The following is a 22,392-nucleotide window of genomic DNA, read 5'->3' as shown; positions in this document are numbered from 1 at the left end:
GCCGGTAGGCAACGGACGGCGCGTGCAGCGGACATGTGCCGCACAGAGCTCGAGAGGCGAGTGGAATAGTGTGTAGGGCGATCTGCAGTTTTTTTCAGCAGCTTTTGTGTGATTAAACCGAATTTAAAGACATTTTGTGCCTTTCAGCTGCACATTTATAGGCAACACTCTTAGGGTGTATAAGTAAAAATACTAAGAAAAGGTTCAGTTCTGTAGTTTTTATCAGCCGTTCATTAAAAATTAGCCAAATAAACTGTATGCAGTCATGTGAGCGCGTGAAGTCTGTCTGTTTGAGTCTTTGTGGATAAATATATTCACACCCCCTTTGCTTTGATGATTTAGAGGAAGTAAAGCAGTAGCTGGCATCCGGATATCTCGATACCGTGAATTGTATTTAATTCTTTGCCTCGCCTTTGGTCTTTTAATGTTTACATGACAGCGTGAGAGAAGACAAGAGGGCGGGGTGTGTTCAAGGTCCATCCAGGAAGGAGATAAGATTGGAGGACTGTGATTTGCTGCGCAAACATCCCAGCATTTACTTGCTATTGGCTAAAACGGTTGAGAGGCGTGGCTTCTTATGTTAATAACGTTATGTTCATGGAAACGTCGGAGAAAACCTTAGATAATATTTCATACAAGCAAGTGAGCTTTTAGTATGTAATAAGTTTCCCATTTTTTGTAGACGGAAGTTTAAGATAATTTCTTGTGTAAGAAGAATTTAGAAATATTAAGTTATATGATGTTAATGAAAGACTTAATTCTGACAATATGTTAATGTTAATTAACATGACAATGTTAATATAATGGGTGGGCAACTCCATTCCACATGGACCGAAGTCCTGCAAGCGTCCTGCTGCTTCAACACACCTGACACACATCACACTTAATTAGCAGACTTGTGCAGAGCTTGACATCAAACTGCACTAGTTTGCTAATTATCCATTGTTTTTAGTCAGCAATATTGCTGCAGGGAAACTCCTAACACTTGCAGGACTGCAGCCTATGAGGACTGGAGTTTCCTACCCCTGTTGTACGTTTTTATTAACAATTTTGTTTTTACTTTTTCTTTTACCAAACCTTCTTCCTTTCCGTAATATTTTACATGTGTGAAAATTACTTTAAAGATTTCAAAGATTAGCAAACAAGTCTTGTTGTCTAGAAAACATGTTGATATTTTTATTTTATGTTGTGATATATTAATCAGAAAATGCAAAATACTGTAAATCTGCAACTAAGCTTAACATGAAACATTTCCAAAGTTTGTATACACAGATAAAGAGTGGTCCAAGTAGTCCTCCTCCTCAAACTTATTATTTATTTTATATATTTATTTATTTATGAAATTACATTAAATGAAAAATACTTTATTAATCTCCAAAGGGAAATTCAGTATTGTAGCATATAATTAACTTGAGGAGGTCTTGTTCCAGAGGCTGATGGCTGCTGGTAGGAATGATCTTCTGTATCTTTCAGTCTTACATCAGACCTGCACAAGCCTCTCACTGAACACACTTTGTTGTTTCTTCACTGTGTTGTGGAGAGGGTGTGAAGAATCCTCCATCATATCATATATATATATATATATATATATATATATATATATATATATATATATATATATATATATATATAAATATATGTATGTATATATATATGTATGTATATATACACATATACATACATATATATATATGTATATATGTATGTATATATATATATATATATATATATATATATATATATATATATACATATACATACATATATATATATGTATATATGTATGTATATATGTATGTATATATATATATATATATATATATATATATATATATTTATATATATGTATGTACATATATATGTATAAGACACACAATATATTATATTGTGATATTATATATTATATATTATATATTTTATTTCGATGATTTATATATTTATTTATATTATATATTATATACAATGTAATTATACGTCTTGTTCTAAAACCAATTTAAATTGTCCGAAGAAAAGTTAGAATTAGGTAAAAGTTAAATAGATTTGTTGTCCTTCCAGGATGAAAGCTCACATTTACCACAATTTCCATGTACCATGAAAGTAACAACGTCGATGTGGGACTGGAAGGGGGCGTGTTCGTGTTGAATAATGGGCGTGGTCGCCTATGCAAATACTCACGCCCCAAGCGCCTTTCCCCCGTGAGTGGTGACGTCACGCGAGCGGCCCGTGTTGGTTCCAGCTGACAGGCAGGGAGAGAGAAACAGAGAGCAACGAAAATAGAGAGCAGTGTGTGAGTTTGCGTGTGCGCGCGTGTGTGTGTGAAGGAGCGAGAGAGGGAGGGAGAGCGAGAGAGGGAGGAAAATAAGAGCCATTATCTATCTGACTCTCATACCACTGGATTTTATTATTTTTTCAGGGGGAATCTCTTTTTTTCTTCTTTCATCTGCTATCATTTCACTCTTATTCAGCCTCTGTTTTTTCGGTCTTGGAGACTTCCCACCGCCGCCTCTCGACTCTCTTCTGCTCTCTCTAATCCTCTTCATTTTTTCTCCCCCATCAGACTCCTGACAGTCGCCTTTATTTCTGCATTGATTGCCATTGATTTGGTTTGTTGCTCCCCCTGGAGTGACATCCTCGCCTGAACAAGCGACCGCCAGACCTGACCCGACGGTGAACCATCGTTTCATTCCCACGATCTCAAGCGATTGATTCGGTTCCTAATTGTCCTCCTGTTCGTGTTGCATTAAGTGCAGAGTTGAGTTTGTTTAGAGAGGGAAGCGGTGACAACAACTCCTGAAGGCTCAGACTGTCTGAAAGGATGAATTAGACCCAGTCAACATGCTGACATTTCGGAGATAAATCCCCCTCCCAGCCCTTTCTTTTTGCTTTTTTCCCCCCCTTTGGTTTAGTTCTTAGTTCATTTTCCTGCATGGGACGAGTGGAAAGCGGACCATCAGGTGGAGATCTCGAGCTCACGCACGCGTCACCTGTCCGCGCACCTTTTGACGGCGCGCCTGTCTGCTACCATCACTAAGTGGATTATTTTGATCTTGAACTTGCACTCTGCAGGTTGTTCCACTCCACCTCCCCTCACCTCCCCCTTTCCTCCTTCCTAGAAGTTATGTCAAGGCCTCTCACCCAGCTCCTGCCGCCGGATCTCCCTGCCGGGGCCACCAGCCCGCAATTTGGGGCCAGCAACCCAGCTGGAACCGGGCCCCAAAGTGGACATTTGACCTCTATGACCAACTTGAAGTCTCTGCTACAGCTGCCAATCAAGGCCGACCAGAGAAGCCCCAAGGACTGTTGCGAGATGAAGGGTGAGTGTGTGCACGTGTGCATGTGTCCATGTGTGTGTGAGAGAGAGAGAGAAAGGGGGGGGGGGGGGGGGGGGGGGGGGGGGGGATCCTGTTGAAACTTCTTAAAGGGAAACACCTCATTCAGGGAGTTACTGCTTGGATCTCAGGCAGAAATACTTTGAGTGCATCACACAAACATCTAAACAAGTTGTCTGTGTGATGCATTTTACTTTGGATTACATTAAAAAACACAATGCAAACACTGAAGTTCACCTTATTTCATTTAAACCATAGTTTTATGATACATTTTGCAGAAAAGCTTGACAGGCAGTTCTAACCCCGCTTGCACAGGATTGCTGCTATTCTTTTTAAAAATCAAACATTAACTAAGCATATTTGGGATGCGGGTGTATTACCTGGGTGTTTTGTGGGTTTAAGTGGGCATTTCTGATTACATTTAAAGATTTTAAACAGGGTAAAGATCCAGATTATGAGAGCAATCAGCAGTTTTAGCCTTTAGCTGAAAGACAAACAAGCAGTAATCATTACAGAGCCGTGTGTCTCACAGGAATATTACAGGGATTATTTTTGGTGTGTGTGTGTGCATGTGACTGAGTGGGTATGTGTGATTGTAAAATACAGAGAAGCTGCTTACCCAACACACTCACATGCAATGTTTTCACCTCGCTACTCCCTCCTTCCTGCATGCTGGATTATTACATTTAACACTTCCTTTTTGGATTCGGTGATGAAATAGAATAATTCTAGTGGAGAGAGAGGAAGGGAGAAGGAAAGAGTGTGTTTTTTGGGGTTTGGATGCTGGTAAAATCCAGCAGCAGCAGCAGCAGCAGCAGCAGCAGCAGCAGCAGCAGCAGCAGCAGTTGTTTATGTTGAATGTGATTCTTTGGACCGTTTCAGTAAAGGTTACTGAGTGGGATTGAATTGTTTCCCATCCACCAGCTGCCATGACAAATATTAACCAGGCTGCTTCTCCTTCCTCTCTGGCTGTGGGGATGTCATAACTCCTAGTCAGCTGCTGTCACACACACACACACACACACACACACACACACACACACACACACACACACACACACACACACACACACACACACACACACACACACACACACACACACACACACCTCAGTTCTGGTGAGATCATGAGGACACTGCATTGATTTGCATTGATTCTCTTGCAGATCTGTTTCACTTTTTTCTGTTTAAACTGTAAGACTGTCTTTTATTAAAACTATAAACCTGCCTGTAGTTAAAAATGTCCTTATAAGAAGAGTCGTCTGTCAAGAATTAGTCCTCGCAAAGGTGGATAAATTCAGCACGTACACATTCACACAGAGAAAAACAAAAGCAGTGGACAGTCCAGTTGCTCCCTGCTGGTTGGCGGCCCCTTGTGGTTTCTCAGTGACACTGCAGCTCCTTCCTTCAGCCTTTTTGAATTGTCCTTTGCGTGAGGAAGGGAAGAAAATGACGGGGAGAGCAGCTAACAGGCTCTTCAAGGAGTCAGAAAGGCTCTCAAAGGTGTCGACCAGCCTTGTTAGCACATGCGGTATTTTCCAGCTGATGGGTGAGGCATTCAGGAGGAGGACAAGATGTTTGTGTGTGATTTTCTTTGGTTTGCCTCTGGTTCTCCTTGTCTGTTCCCTTTCACTGTGCAGAGTGGATGATTCTCCCTCACTCCCCTGCTTTCTTTTTTCCTTTTCCTGGCTAGCTTTGTTTGACGCCTTCGCAAACACCCACTCCATCTCGCACATCTTTCTCTCACACATCTGAGTTTTTCCTCTCACACTTTCCTGTCTTGCTCTCTTCTTGTCAGATCACTCTGCCTCAGTCCCTCTGCTCATTTACATTTTCTAAGGCTTTTGCCTCTCTATTCTCTGTCTTCTACTGTACACTGTCATCTCTCCGGCTTCCTTCTCCAAGGCTTCATTTTTTCCCTTCTATTCTTGCATCTTTGCTTCCTAAATTTGCATGGATCATCTTTATTCCCCCGTCTCTTCTCTCTGCAACATTTCCACTTCTTTCTGCTGTGCAGCTTGCAGACACACTTTAATTAGTTGTCCACTTTAGCTGAAAGTGTCCCCATCGCTTAATTAAGCTGCATCAGCCTCGATGTATACCTGCGAATCACCCTTCCTCATTGCTTCTTTCAGTCTTCATCTGATATTGTACGATGTCGCTTGTGGTAATGCTGTCACTTTTCTTTGTAAATTGATGCTCCTGAATTGCTGCCATTCTGTTTGTCTGCAGAAGACCCCCTGCAGCTGCTTGTGGAGGTGTTTGCAACATACAACAAACTGTGTTTTGGCACTCATGTGCCAACAAAGCATTTACTGATCACAACCTCTGAGGACCACGTTATGGGCTTCTAAAGCAGATTCTATGAGGAGTGATTCATGCTCCTCATACTGTACCTTCACGCTTTGCTGCACTTTTTAAAGGGAAAAAAAAATGAGTGTGTATTATTTAAAAACCAATATATTATGCATTTATGGTAACCGTGGGAACAGCATTAAGGCTCATTTAAGCTTCAGTTGTTGGCCGTTTCCAGGTTGTTAGCCAATAAACCCACTAGAGTTCAGAGTTCATCTCAGAGTTCATATTTTAGTTTAAGACAATAACAAACAAGGAGATGATGGAGGAGATCGCTGTGGTGTACTTTCTCATACTTTGCATAGTAGGTGGTGTTCTGTGGAGACATTTAAAAGAAAAAAAATCCCCTGTCGTTTCTTTTTCTTTCTTCTTCTTGCTGGTTGAAACATCAGCTAAACTGCTCAACACTGCCCCCCACAGTTTCCAGTGGTACTACTCAGATTACTCTGTCAGAGTACTCATCCACAGTGGCCCCATAAATAGACTAAAATACGCATGTAAAACATGCAGAAGATGGACATCGTATCCATCTTTAGCTTGGAGCATACATACAGTTGTGCTCCAGAGCAGTGGTCCCCAACCTTTTCTGTACCGCGGACCGGTTTAATGTCTGACAATATTTTCACGGCCCAATCTAATGGTGAAGCTTATAAAAACTAAATAAAATGACAAGATCGGCATTAAAAACTGTTGTATTTTCTCTGTAGTAATAATAATGAACGTAAATCCACTGTGGTATCATGTGCAACTTTATTAGCGGTGTCCTCGTAACGTCACACCAACAACGAAACATCACATGAGCAACATCGTTTCTACCTGACACAATGCAACACACTCTGGTCGCTATGATGATGTTTCAACATACCTGCAAAATGAGACACAACACAAAAACAAACTTCATGATTTCGCTCGCTGTGACGTGCATAGAGTGAGACGGAGAAAAACCGAGAAAAACCCGTCACTTTTCAAAATAAAACATCATTTGCGTAAAAATAAAATATAATAATGGAAATTATTTTTTCTTTCTTTGTGGCCCGGTACCAAATGACCCACGGCCCGGTGACCTTAAAACTCCACGTTCCAGATGTGTTCGACAGTGACACCTATCAGGTGCATTTCTGGAGCCGCTGCTTCCCAGCAGCGTTCCGAGGCTGAGAAACCAATATTATACAACTTTTTCATCCAGAAAACTGCATGACGTTGCAGCAAAGTTCACATCTGAGAAAACAAATATAAACACACTGGTTGTTTTGAATGTGCACTGATTCAGCAAAGAAATGCAGTAGATAAGATAGTTTTTTGCTGGCAGGAGAGAGCTAACAGGTCAGGTAGGATGCACGCTGGATGCTGAATTAGCCTTTGTAAGGGGGCGCGTGATGGAAAATGCAGAAGTTCTGTTGTGTGGCTTTAAAGAAAAGGCAAAATTTACAATAATCACTCAAATAACTGGAGACAGAAAATAGTCATAATAAATTAAAAGTTATCAAATGATAATTTAATGAAAAGAGATGCTGCTGTGGTTGAAAGGAATGATGAAAAACATAAACTGTCCCAGACAGTTAGGAGCACTTTCCTGATGAGTGTTGGGTTATAAAACCTGCCAACAGGAGCGGAGGTGTGAATAAGAGTCACACTGACTGCAGTGATTCCCTCAAAGGGTTCCACAAAATATTAATTTCCATCATGATTATTTTAAAAAAATATTTCTGTTTAATCACAAGTCAAAAACATTGTGAATTTTTATTTATTTTCAGTGAAAGATGTATTTTGTTCCTTATTTATTTACATGACTTTACAGTCAAACCATGTCTGTGTGACGCAATGCCGGTGTGTCCAAGTTTGGTCCTCGAGATCTACTGTCCTGCAACTTTTAGATGCATCCCTTCTCCAACACACCGGAGACTGGCTCGTCCCCAGACCTCTGCAGAGCTGAATGACATGCAGACGAGGGACTTCAGCGTTGATTCTGGTGTGTTGGTAGGGCTGCAGGATGGTAGATGTTTAGAACCAGACTCGGGCGCTGCTGATGTAATGCAACATAACTGTTAATACCTGCATTGGACTTGTTTTAGTTGCTACAGTCTTCATCCTAAACAGTTTCACTGCTGAGAAAATAATGTCTCAAAACCACAAGAATAACACAAAAATGTGTAAAACAGGAATACAGAACACAACAACAACCACTCATTTTCAACTCATCTTCTTTCCTTTTTGACAGTTTTTAAGTAACTTGACTGTTTTGGTTTGTAAGGATTGTGTAGATTCGTGTAGAGATGGAAGATTTTAAACACTTTTCATCACAGTTTTCTACTGATGATAAACCCAAAGTGGAAAAAAAGAAATAGAACATAAATAACATCAGTCAGCGGGTCGGATGTCAGTCGTGATGCGTAACATCATGAGGTTGAAAATGGCGATCGCAAACCCAAGTCAAGGGTCTCAGGGTCTTCTCCACTCTGTCTAAATTCCTCTTCTAGCTTTTCCCTCGTAGAATTATTTCCTTCTGTCTTAAGAAGACAAATAACTAAATAATGTTTGTCTCGGAACAGAATGAAACCACCGATCAAAGGCTGGACATTCATGAGGATCATTCAGGCTATGGAGGACACTTTTAGCCTCCTAAATGCTTTATTTTTCTATCTCTGTGAGGACCTGAACTCCTGTAGACATGGTATCCAATAGAAAAGCACATCAGTTATTTGGTTTGTCGTGGTGGATACAGCTTTGCCTCTCAGTTGAACTGTGTTTCAACCCCTCATGTTGCCAGAAAGCTGGAGCAAGAGCCCAGCTGAGCACGTTACATTCTGTTTCTGACTGGTTCGTTTAGGGACAGATAATGGTTTGGGTCGTCTGGCACAACTGGGAACATGATGATTGAACTTGAATTTAGCAGTACTTTAAATGTACTATATAATACTGTTGTCTAATATCAACATTAACCAGAATTTTTAAGAAATTTGCTTTGTTTTATCTAAAATCTGCGACTACGAAACTCAGCTGGCAGGTGAAAATGATGCTGCTGGAGAGCGATTACCACACGCATGAATTCATGGCGCTCCTTTCCACTCCACTCTGCTCCTCCCTCCCCTGACCCCTCTCTGTATCCCACCACAGCTGGTTTCCTGCTGTAATCTCTCATGTGTTTATATTCTTTACTTTCAGGCCTCTCTGATAATCTTCCAGTCTCTTTAGCTTGCTCCATCACTCTCAAGCTGCCATTCAGTCAGATATTCTCTTTCATTACTCAGCGTGCTGTTGATTTGCCACTCGCTTTTGGCACGGTAATTTTTCAGAATAATATCACCGACCGACCGACCGACCAGGGTGTGAAACAGTCGCTGCAGCTCTTTCCTGTTTAATCTGCTTAGTTTTTGTGGGGATGCTTTATTGATGCCACAGGTCCATATCTATCTTTCCATTGGACTTGCTGCCTTGCTGTGAGGTCAGAGTAGGTCAACTTAACTTTATTTATAGATGCTTTTCAATGATTACAGCTAAGCACTTCACAGAAAGATAAAGACACATGTGACCAGAGAGCAGCACAGACCGCAACTTGGATTTAGCTTTATCGCTTTAGATTTTCTCTCAAAGTACTTCGCCATTGTAATCTAAGTCACCATTTGAGCTCATTGGAATAACATTTATAACATGCAAATATATGCAAGAAAACATTAAAGATCTTGATGATATCCATCAGATATGAACCCAATTTAACCTCTTTCAGACTTTTAGAAAAACTGATTAAAGTTCCTTAAAAATCTTGTGCCGTGTTTCCAGGCTTATTTCTGCTTGGCAGTATTAAATACTGGTGTAATGCTTGATGTTCAACCTTTAAATGCCTTTGGAAAGCAGTCATGGTGCAAAAGTCTGCAAGTGTTACCTTTAGGTGCATGCTCAGGCTTCACTAAACCAGGCAAATTCACATGTTGGCAAAGTCTGACCTGTTTTAGAGCAGCGGGACCCAAGCCCTGATCTGCCATCCTGCAACTTGGAGACCCATTTCTTCTCCAACACACCTGAACCAAATGGCTGAAATGACTCATCAGCATGCCATTCAGGTCTGCAGAGGCCTGGAGAAGAGCTTCTCATTTGATTCAGGCGTGTTGGAGAAGCATTGCATCAAAAAGATCTCAATCCGCTCGGAGGAAATAAATCCTTCAGCTTTTAGGAAGGGAGGACTTTGATGCAACTTTGCATCTATGCATCAGAACAGTAGTTCATATTCTGATATAATCTCATTTGGTAATCCTTAATCTCATATTGGGTAAGGCATTTTTTTTTTTTACGACATTTCGTAAACAAGACCATTTAAAGTGCTTTACGTGCATTACAGTGGCGCGCAGGAAGTTTTAAAACAAACTTTTAAAAGACACTAACTATGAAAATATATTTCCTGGCAAACATTGAATGGAAGCTTTAATTTAAACGATTCATTTGCGCTCAAAATTGCAATATTTATCATAAAAATCACAATCAGTTATTATTTCCAAAATCATTGAGTCCTAGTTTGAAAGGTCATACATCCTGCAGAGAAGAGCTAGCTAACACTTTTCCTTCCAGCCTTTTGGTTTTTCACACTCACCGCTCATGCAGAGGACAACAGGTTGCAGCCAAAACACCAAACAAACTGTTTTGGTTAAGGTTGAGATCCGCGATCACAAACCTGAGTCTAGAGTCTCAGGGTCTGCTCCACTTCATCCAAATTTCTGCGCTTCTTTTTCCAGTAAACCTCGCAAATTAGCAAGTCTTCCATGAAAGGAGTGTTTTGGGGGTTGATGTGAACTAGTAATGTGTAGTTAGTAGTTGTGTTTGCATTACAGTTTTTCGCAAAATAAAAGTTATATTTGTAAGTTTTGACAACAATTTGAGATTTGCAGGTGTTTCCATTGAACGGTATTTCGCACATTAGTCTCAATTCTTATAAAATCTCATCTGGTTGATGAGATATTATGAGAATTGTGGTGTATGAAAGGCAGCCACGTAGTGTTATTTTGGGGATTTCGACTTGTCGTGGAGAATTTGCCACAGCTTTTCAAAGCTTTTCTCCCTCATTTCCTTTTCTAATTCAATGCTAAACTCTGAAAATCGCTGTTTGCTTCATACGGCAACACCTACAGGAACTGAACTGGTCACATGACCTCTGGGGATACGTAAATGCAAAAACAGTGTTTCCATGACACTTTTGTGATATACTTTTATATGAAAACATCTAAAAAAAATGCATGAGAGTGTCAAAACCTTTTAAGTAATATTTGAGGTTTTTTAAGATAGGTGTTTCAAGTTGTTTTTTTTTAAAAATGGTGACAATTGGGTTTTGCGCGAAAAGTGTAATGGGAACACAGTTGGTGTCTTACCTGCAGCAGATACACGTCAGAATCAGAAAGGAATTCTGTTAAGATTTATTATTATCATTGAAAACAAGTTTTTCATTAGCTTATATACTCTTTAACTTAATTTTCTTAATTATAGAGACTATTATTTTATATATAATAATTAAAGGTTAGTAATAGCCATATAGTAATTATGTATCATTATTACTTTAGTTGTTAGTACAATTATTATTATTATTATATAAATCTACATGAAGAACATATTGATGTAAATACTGAACATTATTAGATTTTCATTATAAGAAGATGTAACAACATCAAACAGGTCAAGAAAAGAAAAACTCCACAATGCAGCTTTCATCTAAATCTTCTATCAGGTTGTTTCAGATGGAAACTTTTGCTCTTCTATTGTCCCGGTTTTGCTAGGACTCCCCCCTGATTAGCCTGAAACTTCCTCTTTAAATCTCCATCTGAAACAAAGAGAACATCCCATTTTGAAGCTCTCTGAACTCAGATATGACTGAATAATTTCAGTAATGACCAAAACAGTCCAACAAGCGGTCACAAACATGTAGCTCTACGGATGATGCGTTCAGGTTACTTACTAACAACCGGTTAATTTTTATCTTTGGACTTGATGTTCAGTTTAACCACACTTCTGGTTTTTTAATGTTTCAGGACCATGGAGAGGGTAAATAAGTGACGTGATAAGTTATTGTGTTATCTGAAATCATATTAAATCACAAACAAGAGGAACATGAACTTAAACCGACCTCTTGGCCAGCTATCATTGCATCCTGTGAATCTAAACCTGTTGGAGTCTGAAACTCTTCTTAGTTTTTACCTGATGAAGCTTATTGTCATTCAGAGTCTCACATCACAAACAGGCGTACTGATATGTTTTGGTACGTCAGGTGACATTACACGCTTGGTTTTTCCAGTAGTCTTATTTATTATCATGAAGAATTTCTAATGCTAATAGGAGCTTCCCTGCAGTGCCGCCTCTTTAAAACAGCTATTGTTGTTTTATTAAGGGCAAGATTTGTGCGTCACAATGGAAAAGCACAATCTGGTCCCATCTGGTTCCCATAGTTTGTTTATTTATCTTTATTACAAAGATGTTGAAATGCTGAGGATGTAAATGTGGAAATCTTGCTGTGTTACTTGCAAAATGAAAAAAATCCTCCTTGAATGATTGTTTACATACTTAAATGCATCATCGGTGCATATGTTAGAGAGTCATGAAGTCGTCGAGTTGAGCGAGTATGGACAGATACTGTCCATAACATCTACATTACATTACATCTACATTAGCTCGTGTTGGCTAGCACCTGCTAGCTGTTATTGGATCTAATGGAAATTAGGGATGTCTTTTTGAATAAAGGTTTTTCTTTTGCGGCACGAGGAGAGAAATTCCAGTCATGGTTTTTAAGGGTTAGTGTCCTGCAGCTTTTAATATTTCCCTTCACATCAGGCTGTTGAAGATTCATTTAATTTGAATCAGGTGTGTTGCAGCAGGGAAACATCTAAAACCTGCTGGTTACGCACCATGGAGGACTGCATTTGGAAGGTCTACATCCTTGTTGTTTTGACTTCCTCTAAGTCAGGGATCCTTAATCTTGGTCCTCAGGGTCCTGCAGGTTTTAGAAGTTTTCCTGCTGCTATGCACCTGACTCAGGCAGAGGAAAGCTCATTAGTTTTTCACAAAATAAACACAGTATTTCTGAAATTTTTACAAAGTGCATTTGATATTCACAGGTGTTTCCACTGAATCGTGTTTAGCAAATCAGCTGCAGGTTCAATTTCGGCTTGTGTCAGGAATCCATGAAGCAAAGTTTCAGGGTTTCCCGCTTCCTCTGAAGGATTTACCACAACTTTTCAAAGCCCTTCTCACACATTTCCCTTTTTAAAACTCTGGATTTTGCTGTTTGCTTCCATTATGGTGGTTATATTTTTCTTTTTAATCACTTGTGAAAAGATTAAAGTTTCTTCCTTCCAATCAATCCCATCCCTAACCAATAAATAAATGTGAAAAAGGTGTTTCCATTACACTTTTGCAAAATACTTCCATATCAAAAAGTCTGCAAAACTCATCTCATGAGGGCGTAAAAACATTTTGAGAGATTTTAATAAATGAATGTGCTTCCATCACAATTTTATTTGTTGTGACGTTTAAGTTTTGCACAATTTTACCGGTAAAAGAAACGGCTATTGGTTTGAGTCAGGTGGGTTGCAGCAGGGAAACTTCTAAAGCCTGCAGGACTTAGCTCTTGAAGTCCAAGATTAAGGATCCATGCTTTAGGCTTTCCTTATGCATGAACAGGATAATCTGTCAAATATGGCTAATCTTGAATGTGATTGATATGAATTGATCAAAATTTTGACTACATAAAGCAGAGGTGTCCAGCTCTGGTCCATGAGGACCTGGAGGTTTTATGTCTCCCTGTTCCAACACACCAGACTAAAATTAATGAGTCATGCAAAGATCACCATAGGCTGATGGATCCATTTATGTATTTATTTATTTATTTATTTTTTTCAATGGATCCATTTAATGTGAGTCAGGTGTATTGGAGCAGGGATAAATTGAAAACTTGCAGGATTGTGGCCCTTGAGGAACAGATTTGGGCACCCCTAAAGAGTAATTTAACAGGCTGAGTGATACCATTGCTTATGTACAGCAGAAATATTTATTTTGTCAGTCAAAAGGGTAAAAGTTTCCGTTTAACTTGCAGTGAAAGCATCAAACTGAGCAGCGCTGTGTGGTGGTGTGAATGTGTTGATGGTTGTGAATGATGTTGTTAACACAGATCAGCAAAACTGATGAAGAAAGTCCTATAATGTGTCCTCACTGTGTCTGTGTCTCTCCTTTTGCCTTCCAACGCAAATACGTCTGAAAGAGCCTGAACCAGTTTCATTTAGCACATTTAACATCAAAAGCATTTCCAGCATCATCACGTAGGATCTGTGTTTCTCTTCTGCATTTCTAGACAAAGATAAGCCCCTGGATTCAGATGAAGACTCCTTAGGTGTCAACGCTGGAGGGCCGGGCGGGGTTGGAGGAACCCCAGGCTCTGGCTCGATGCGACCCAACTCCCAGTCAGCCTTCTTGGGCCCACTGCTGTGGGAAAGGACCCTGCCATGTGATGGAGGCCTGTTCCAGCTGCAGTACATGGACCTGGAGGAGTTTCTGACTGAGAATGGGATGGGGATGCACAGCAACGGACCCAGCTCAGCCAGTGCCCAGATCCCCTCCCAGGTACTGCTGCTTGAAACCGAAACTCACTGTTTTATAAACTTAGTCTACATTGAAAGTTGAAATAATTCTTGTTTGACATGTTAGTTTGAAACACAGATTAAATCAGATGATTTTTTGGTATATTTATATACAAAAATGTTTACAAGAAAAACAATTGTTAGACATATTTTTTTTTATTATGTCAGGTTTATATTTTATCCTTTCAGTCATTTGCATGTGCCTGTTTCTTAAAATTAATTCAATTTCATGTTAAAACTACATTTTTGTATAAGCAACTCACATTCACACCTTTTTATGTTTGTTAAAACATAACAAACAACAATAATAAGCTTGAAATTGTGACTAAAAGTGTCTCATTCAGACTACATGTTAACCCACAAGTAACTATGGAGGCATTCACAGGCTGCTGCTCTGACAATACCACAATGTCATACCCGCATTATCATTTGACAAAATTCTCTGAAAACAACCTACAAGCCATGAGTCCGGCTTTATTTACAGGCACAACAATCAGTGTTCAGCTTATGCAGGGCTTATTGTGTCCGGCGTTTTCATTTGCACGGAGCACAGCAAAGTGCACGGTTGCAAAAATGTTGCTGAATTTTTCCCACAAGAAGCTTTACTCATAAACATTCGTCTGAAAATTCACCAATCTCTGCAACCAAGTTCCAAATTCATGGTAATTCCAAGTAAAGGTGCTCCGATGTGCGCTAACTACTAGCAAGCCGCTAACTAGCTTACCTCAAGCCTTTAGCAGCATAAAATGTAGAAGTTTATATTCACAATCTTTCTGTGATTAAAACAGCAGCTAGCTACAAAGCAAGTTACATAAAGTGTTTCATTCTCACACTCTCTGCTATTATTGGAGAATTTTAAAAAAAATTTTTTTTTTAAATTTTTATTATTATTTGCTCATTTCTTTTAGCATAAAACTGTTTTGGAAGATTGTTAGCATTTCACTGTTTTTTTCACACAACTAAAGGAAAATTATCACTGAATATGTCTTTAAATGATTGAAAATCTCATATTTAATTAAGAGTAAGATGTGGATTTAACTCGCATTTTAATATACCTATCAGTGTGAAGTTTGTGTGAAAGTGAAGCTATTATGTTGGCTCTACTAAATTCCTGTGGTATTGGAGGCACAGCTGTCATATCTAAAGCACAGCAGGTTCAAATCCCATGTGGCATAATAATGTTTCCATATCACTGCTACAGCTTCCCTCAGCACATTCAGGCCGAGCAGCTGTTCACAGACAACATCCTCTGTAGCGCCACATCATCATACCTTTCTGCTGTTTTTCCAGAGCATTCAGCTAAACCTGCAGCAGTGTTTTAACTGGACTGCGCTCCACTTCCACTTCTAAGATATATAAAATATTTTGAGCTTTTACAAGCACCACATAAGTCGAATTGTTAAGCACAGAAATATGTTATATAATTAAGCTTCTTTCAGCTGCATAATAACATCAATAACCCAGAGGCTATCACAGCATGGATTGATGGCTAGCTAATTTGTGGGCCAACATTGTTTACAAACTGGAGATTTCAGGATTGATAGATGACATTAAACTGTTTCCAACTAGCTCTTCTGTTGACGCTCTGTTATACAGGGAAGATTTGTTTTTAATTAATTATATATATTTCTATATATACTCCTAAAAAGATGCAACATCCATGTTTGTCTTATAAGTTTCCATGGTCAGCTGCTGTACTGAAGTGTGTCAACGCTGTGATCTAAAGTGGGATTTAAATACGATGTTTTTGCTAATTAAATGTAAATGAATTTTCTTGGTTAATATAGATCTGTAGATGGGGTTAAATTGTTTTTTCTATCTTGTTTTTCTTCAGAGTTCTCAGTCTGCTGTTCCCAACCAGAGTTCCCAGTGTCCTCCTGCATCACCTCCACCCTGTTCCTCCTCTTCATCCTCCATGTCCTCTTCGTCCTCCTCTTCTTCGCTTCTCGGATTGGAGACCGTCCAGCCCCCGCCACCTCAACAGCAGCAGAACATGATGGGAGGACCCGAGTGTCTACATGGTGAGTGATTGTGGCTAATTTGCCATCATTTTTGTATAATTTTAGTCATTTACTTAGTTTGTCTGGATTTTATTTTTTTACATTGATGGTAAACAACAGAATTTATAGCCAGACAATGTTTTTAGTCCAAGAGTCTGCTCTGGTTTTCAGGAAGAAATATTTGCTGATGTGCTGATGCGCCACTGAAAGAACAATGAAATAACAGACATAATCGTTCTATCTCTTTGTGCAGTTATTTTATTTATTTTCTCCCATTAAAAGGATTGAGTTCACTGACCAGACCTTTATGCAGCAGTTATTGTCTCTTTCAGCTGTTTTATTTGTGGCCAGCGGTGGCCTGGCCCCGGTCCTCAGGAGCCGCAGTCCTGCACGTGTTAGTAGTTTCAACACGGCTGACTCAGATCAATGGCTAATTAGCAGACTAGTGCAGAGCTTGACGTCAGACTCTGCACTAGTCTGCTAATTAAGTCTGATGTGTGTCAGGTGTGTTGCAGCAGGGAAACTCTCAACACGTGCAGGACTGCGGCTCCTGAGAACCGGAGGTGGCCGCCCCTGCTCACCTCGGGGTCCCCCAGTTGGGGAACTATTGGGAGCAAATGGCTAAACTGACAAAATGGCTTTTTGTGGAGCTTACCTGAAGCATCTGTACTGAAACCTCTATTATTTAGTTTCTCTTGACTTTATCCAAATTGATTTTTGCGGAGATAAGCCTGCTCCATCCTCCACGAGAAGCAGGAATTTATTCTTGTTCTCAAGGCCCAGAGAACAAAAATTACATCATTTTGTTCTCGCGGACGTGGTTAAAGACGGTTCTTGACACATTGGTTTGGCAGAACTCTCTTCTTGTTAGGCTTTGAGAAGTACCGTGTGACTGGTGGGACATCTGAGGTGTGCATGGTTAACACGGAAAAGCATGAAGCGAACATTTTTGCTGAATTAGATTAAAAGGATAGTTTCAATAAAACAGATCAAGGTGATGAGAAAGAAAGAAAAAGTTGTAGCATTTAAACACATGGACCCAGCTGTGTGCACAACCCGCACTGCCACAGATAAAGTTTCTCATTAAATATGAAATAACCAACTTTATTGCACATGAAAGCACAGATTTCACCGCCATGTTGCAGGTGAAGCTTCTTATGGAGAATGAATTGACCAGAAGAAAAAGAAAGCCAGAACAAAGTTCTTTCGTCTCGTGGGGGATGTAGCATCCTATAATGTTCACACATTGTGCTATAATTAAAGGTTTAGAGCTACCTAAAAGTGTTTTCTATACGAGCCTGAGACTTTTTTTTACTTGTGCTATGTGCCATCTTCAGTTTTTCTTCACCAGTAACACATGGACTGATGTTTACACATCTTCACGTGTTTCCTTTGGTGCTCCAAAAGCATTCAAATGAACCTTGTGACTGCAGAAATATCCTCATTTCATTTCATTATGATTGTGCAATCTTCAAGCAGAGGTCTAAAAAAAATAGACACAAGGCTCAAAAGGTTGAAGACGGAAAGGATTTTTCTTTGTAGCTTCTCAGAGATTAACGGTAAGATTAAATGTGATGCATTCGTGTTGGACCAGAACGTTTCTTCATTAGCTGAACGTGCAGAGGGCATGATGCGATCTGGCACTAATGAGGACTCAGACCCATGATGCATTATATGAACTAATGCAATTCAACCATTCAGTGCCTCTAACAATAACCAGGCTAGGATTTTCTCTAATTATATCTCTGTGTGATAAATGGCTAACACCCTGTCCTCCGACCCTCCTCGACTCTCATTAACATGCTGTTTTCAGTCATTATTTATTCATAATTTACTGTTTCCTCTCTGCTGCTCATGAAACAAACCAGAACATCTGAAAGCTTTTCTTTTTCACTTCCTTTTATTTATTTATTTTGTCTTAAAACAGATTTCACAAATCTGAAAACCTCCAGTTCTGACGAACAGAAAGCAAGAAGCCATTCTTTGTTTTTGCTTGTTCTTTCCTCTGTGAGGCACAACGTAACTCATCATCGCTCATGTCATGATGCTTTTGTTTGCTGTTGATAGATTGTCGTGTGCATTTTTTAATGACTGGTGGATGTTTACACGGTTAAAAATAAGCTGAGTGGATGAATGCATAAAGTGAATGAATGAAATGTTTGGAATTTGAATTGTTTTAACATTTTTGACTGTTCTGGCTTTTTTGGGGAGCCAGCAAAGAGTCCATGCATCAATTTTAAAGCATTTGAAGTCATTCCCTTTGAAACATGGACAAGAGTCTTTCCTTGTTATTTATTAACTTCATGAAAGGCCGTGGAGTTATTGTAGGGAAGTGAAACAAGCTATAAACACAACTGTCACTTGTTATTAACTTAATAATAACATTTTTTCTTTTTATATTTAGGACTTATTTAGAGAATTGCCGTTAATTTGAAGCCGTTTTTGTGGCTTTTGATGAATGTAATTCCAGTTTCAGCTAAATGTGTAATAACTGGGAACAACACATGAGCGGGTATCATGACAAATAGTTAAACGTAGAGGTAAATGTTAAGAAAAGAGATCATGTGACCCAAAAATATGATCGTTTCCCGAACTGGACAAGTTGTTGAAGCGTCGATAATGACGAGTAAATGCAGAATAGTTTTAGAATCGCCTCCAACCTCTGCTGGGTGAAAGTCAAGCGTCTCTCTCCTCCACTCTGCAGGATGTTTTTTTTTCTTTATTCCAATGATAAAATATGTATGTTAAAATATAAATGCAAGGTTCTTCTGTACCGACTTGCTGACTCTGGTGAGTCTTTCCAGAACCAGAATTTGCAGGTTTTCCATGCTCTGCATTTGTGCGATGGTTTCGTTAAACGTTTTCAAGCTGTGTTTTTTTTTTTTTCAGCTCCTATCTTGTAGGTAGATTTAGAAAATGTAACAAAATGACTGAAAATGAGCCTCATAATATATATTAAACACTAGATAACGAGACGAAGGTGCAACGGTCTCATTCAGGAACTGAACCAGGTCTTGTGTTTCCGCTGTAATACAACCGCTCACCGACCTTCCATTTTGCCCTGTTTCCATGGTGATACTACCTTAAGTGGTAATTTCCCTTATTATCAGGGAGTTTTTTCTGTTTCAGAGAAGGTAACTTGATTTTTATGTCGTGTAAATGCAGTCCAGATGAAAACATTAGCGTGGTATTTCTGGTTTGTGTTGCGAAGCAGCTCTGCTGGAACAGCGACAACAAAAGAAAAGCTCTGAACAGAAAAGAGAAAAACGTTACTATATATTGAAAGAGTAAATGAAATTAAGTGCAGCAGGAACAGTTTGGGTCAAAGTTGAATGAAAAAACTCTTCAAAAATAATCTCCATTTCCATAGTTCACTGTGCTCTTTGTCACCAGACTCAGAGCACTTTTCATTTGTTCAAGGTTTGTTTCCCTTCATTTTCGTCTCTTTTAGTGATATTATCTTGTTGCTCCGTCTTTTTTTACAGTTCTGGCTGGAGAATTGCTGCCACCTGCTTATCTCACTGAACCAGATTTTAATAACAGTCGACAAATGGATTGAAAACGAGAAAATGTTTCCTGCATTTTTATATTTTCCAAAGATTCTGACAGTTTTTTAGACACTTTGATATAAACTGAGGTGTTTTGAGAGTAATCTGTTTCATTTTGGCATTTTCCTACAGAGGAAATATCTGCCTGCTACACTTCGCTCTCTGAACCAAGTCTTTCAGAGTTTCCTTGCTATTATAAAAACAGGAATGATAACTGGATCAGTCTTGCTGGAAAACCAAAACAAGAAGTTGAAAGTTTCTAAAACCCCTGCAAGCAATAAACAATCCACATGATCAACATCTTTTTGTATCAAACACAGTACATTGATTTGTGCAGATGGAAAACACTTGCTAGCTAATCATGCACATCAGTAGATGTAAGACATGACAGAGGTGGGGGGGAAAATCTGCTTATGTGTGCTGAAGTTTGAGAACCACTAAGACAGATGTATTGCTGTTTCTTGCATATTATTGTGATAGCTGAACACATGAGGCATCATGAGGTGTGATGTGAAAGTGTCCAAACAAGCAAACTGGCTCGATGCTTTGCATGAAACACACAGATCAGGCAGTGCTCGGTGCAAACATCAGTACGTCTGCTTCATCTGATGGAGGCAAATCTGGCAGCTCGTTGCACAGATTCCCCAAACATTGTGATTGTCCCAGCTCTTTAAGAATTAAAAAGTATTGAATTTGTGATGATGGATCCGTCCATGAGCACTGAGTTGTGTAGAGACGGTTGGTTTGTCAAACCTTTGAGTGTGTACCATGTGAAGGTCTGGAGACAGAGAGCGAGTGAGAGAGAAAGGAGAAGGAGAGTTGTGCCCAACAGGATCAGATTTTGAGAAACCTGGCTCGGACAATGTGTTTGTCTTTTAATTCTGAGTCATAAATGAGGAAAAACAACCGGAAAGTTGTGTTAAGATGAACACATTAGTAAAGAGATACAGAGAAAGAGAGATGCATGGAAGAAAGCAGCAGAGGTTCTGTCAGGATAGAGCTGCTGCAACTCTACAAGGAGAGTCTATGAATATACTCCATCAGTGTGTGTTTGTGTGCATGCATGCCTTTATGAATACTTGTTAGTGATTTTTGTCTGTGTGTGTGTGTGTGTGTGTGTGTTTGTGTGCACCGTGTAGAAGTTTGTGCATATGAGTGTCCTCTTTGTTTCGGCATTTGCATGCAACCATGTAGGCTTTAATGGGAACATGCTTTCATCTTTCTGTGTGTGTGTTTGTGTGTGTGCGTGTGCGCTTTTTATTCTGAATTATAAACACGTGACTGGGTTGAGCTTGATGCATCCAGCCAGAAATCCCTCAGGTCGTTGTGGAGCTGAAGTGTTACTACAGAGCTGCAGAGAGAGAGAGAGAGAGATTCAACCAGAGAAATAGATGGAAAATAGACTGGAAATAATAATCTCATCCACATGCACATGTCTTACTTTGATTTTAATTTATGCTTGGCAAAATAGAGAGCAGCTCAGAGGGAGGGAAAGCACAAAAAACAAGGATGCAGCTGTGGTTTTATAAAGAGCTCGGCTGATATTTTTAAGAAATAGTCGCATTTGCAAAGACAGAAACTGGGGTTTGGATTGCAAACGGAGGGATATTTTACATGGTGATCTGGTGATAAATGCCCTTCTGTTTATGCCAAATCCACACTAAACACCACAATATCCATTTTTGCCACGAGATGCAAGGCCGACAAACATCCAAAGAGAATCAGCTGAGCCTCAGAAATAGAAGCCAGCATGGCTCAAATGTCTCTTATTGTCTCTGAAACCAATAAAACCTTTTGGAAAAAAAACCATCATGTTGAGATTAACCGTCTTTTATGCCCCCATAAATCCCCTCTGCTGCACCAATCCTCATCCCCACACTTCACAATAAATGCAATCAGCAGTTAGAGAGAAATTATCCAGTCCCCAACGTAGTATCATGTGTTCCACAAATGGAGAATAAATTTCAGTTTCTGTGTTTAAAAATCACAGTTCAAGTTTTTATACGAAACACAGTTTTTCTGATGGCGGAGCACATTTCTTGGATCAGGATTGTTCAATTTTCCTAAAATTGTGCACTTAAGTTATTTCTATAAAAGAATAATGTTCATGTCTTTCATTATTCACTGACATGGAAAGGAGTCCTTTGAATATTTTAATCTGACACATTTCAAATCTCTGCTTGCCATCAAATGGGAAGTTACTGTAGGGGCAAAAGATAGCTGTGAGGAAGCCAGTGGGAGCAACCCATGTGGAGAATCATGTGGGCAGAATCATGATGGATAGCTCCAACTAGCTCCATTTTGCTCCATCCGACTGACTTTCACACAGTACTCACTCATTCAGCCAAGAGAGCAGACAAAGTCTACATCTGATGCAGTGTTCACTAGTAGATGCTAATTAACTAGCTTGAAAATGCTAAGCTGTGAAAGTGGCTTCCAATGAATGAAGCTAAATAAAAAGTCATGCATTTCCATTTTTACCATTTTCATTTTGATGCCACTTGCTTAACCTGTATTACCCCCATAGCTCTTCCATAACTGGCAGTGTTACAGA

General features: G+C 39.4%; 1 protein-coding gene across 1 annotated transcript in view; it reads left to right on the top strand.

The window, feature by feature from the left end:
• Positions 1-2,330: 2,330 nt before the first annotated feature.
• dbpa (D site albumin promoter binding protein a) overlaps positions 2,331-22,392 on the top strand; it is a 52,051-nt gene continuing 31,989 nt past the window's right edge. The window contains exons 1-3 of the mRNA XM_079258916.1: positions 2,331-3,314; positions 14,005-14,273; positions 16,125-16,311. Of these exons, the coding sequence (XP_079115042.1) occupies positions 3,119-3,314; positions 14,005-14,273; positions 16,125-16,311 (652 nt within the window). The 5' untranslated portion in view covers positions 2,331-3,118. The remainder of the gene's footprint in view (positions 3,315-14,004; positions 14,274-16,124; positions 16,312-22,392) is intronic.

This window comes from Telmatherina bonti (genome assembly GCF_933228915.1).
Source record: "Telmatherina bonti genome assembly, chromosome: 19".
NCBI lineage: Eukaryota > Metazoa > Chordata > Actinopteri > Atheriniformes > Telmatherinidae > Telmatherina > Telmatherina bonti.
The sequence above is the reverse complement of the archived record's forward strand: the minus strand, read 5'-3'. Positions and strand labels throughout refer to the sequence as shown.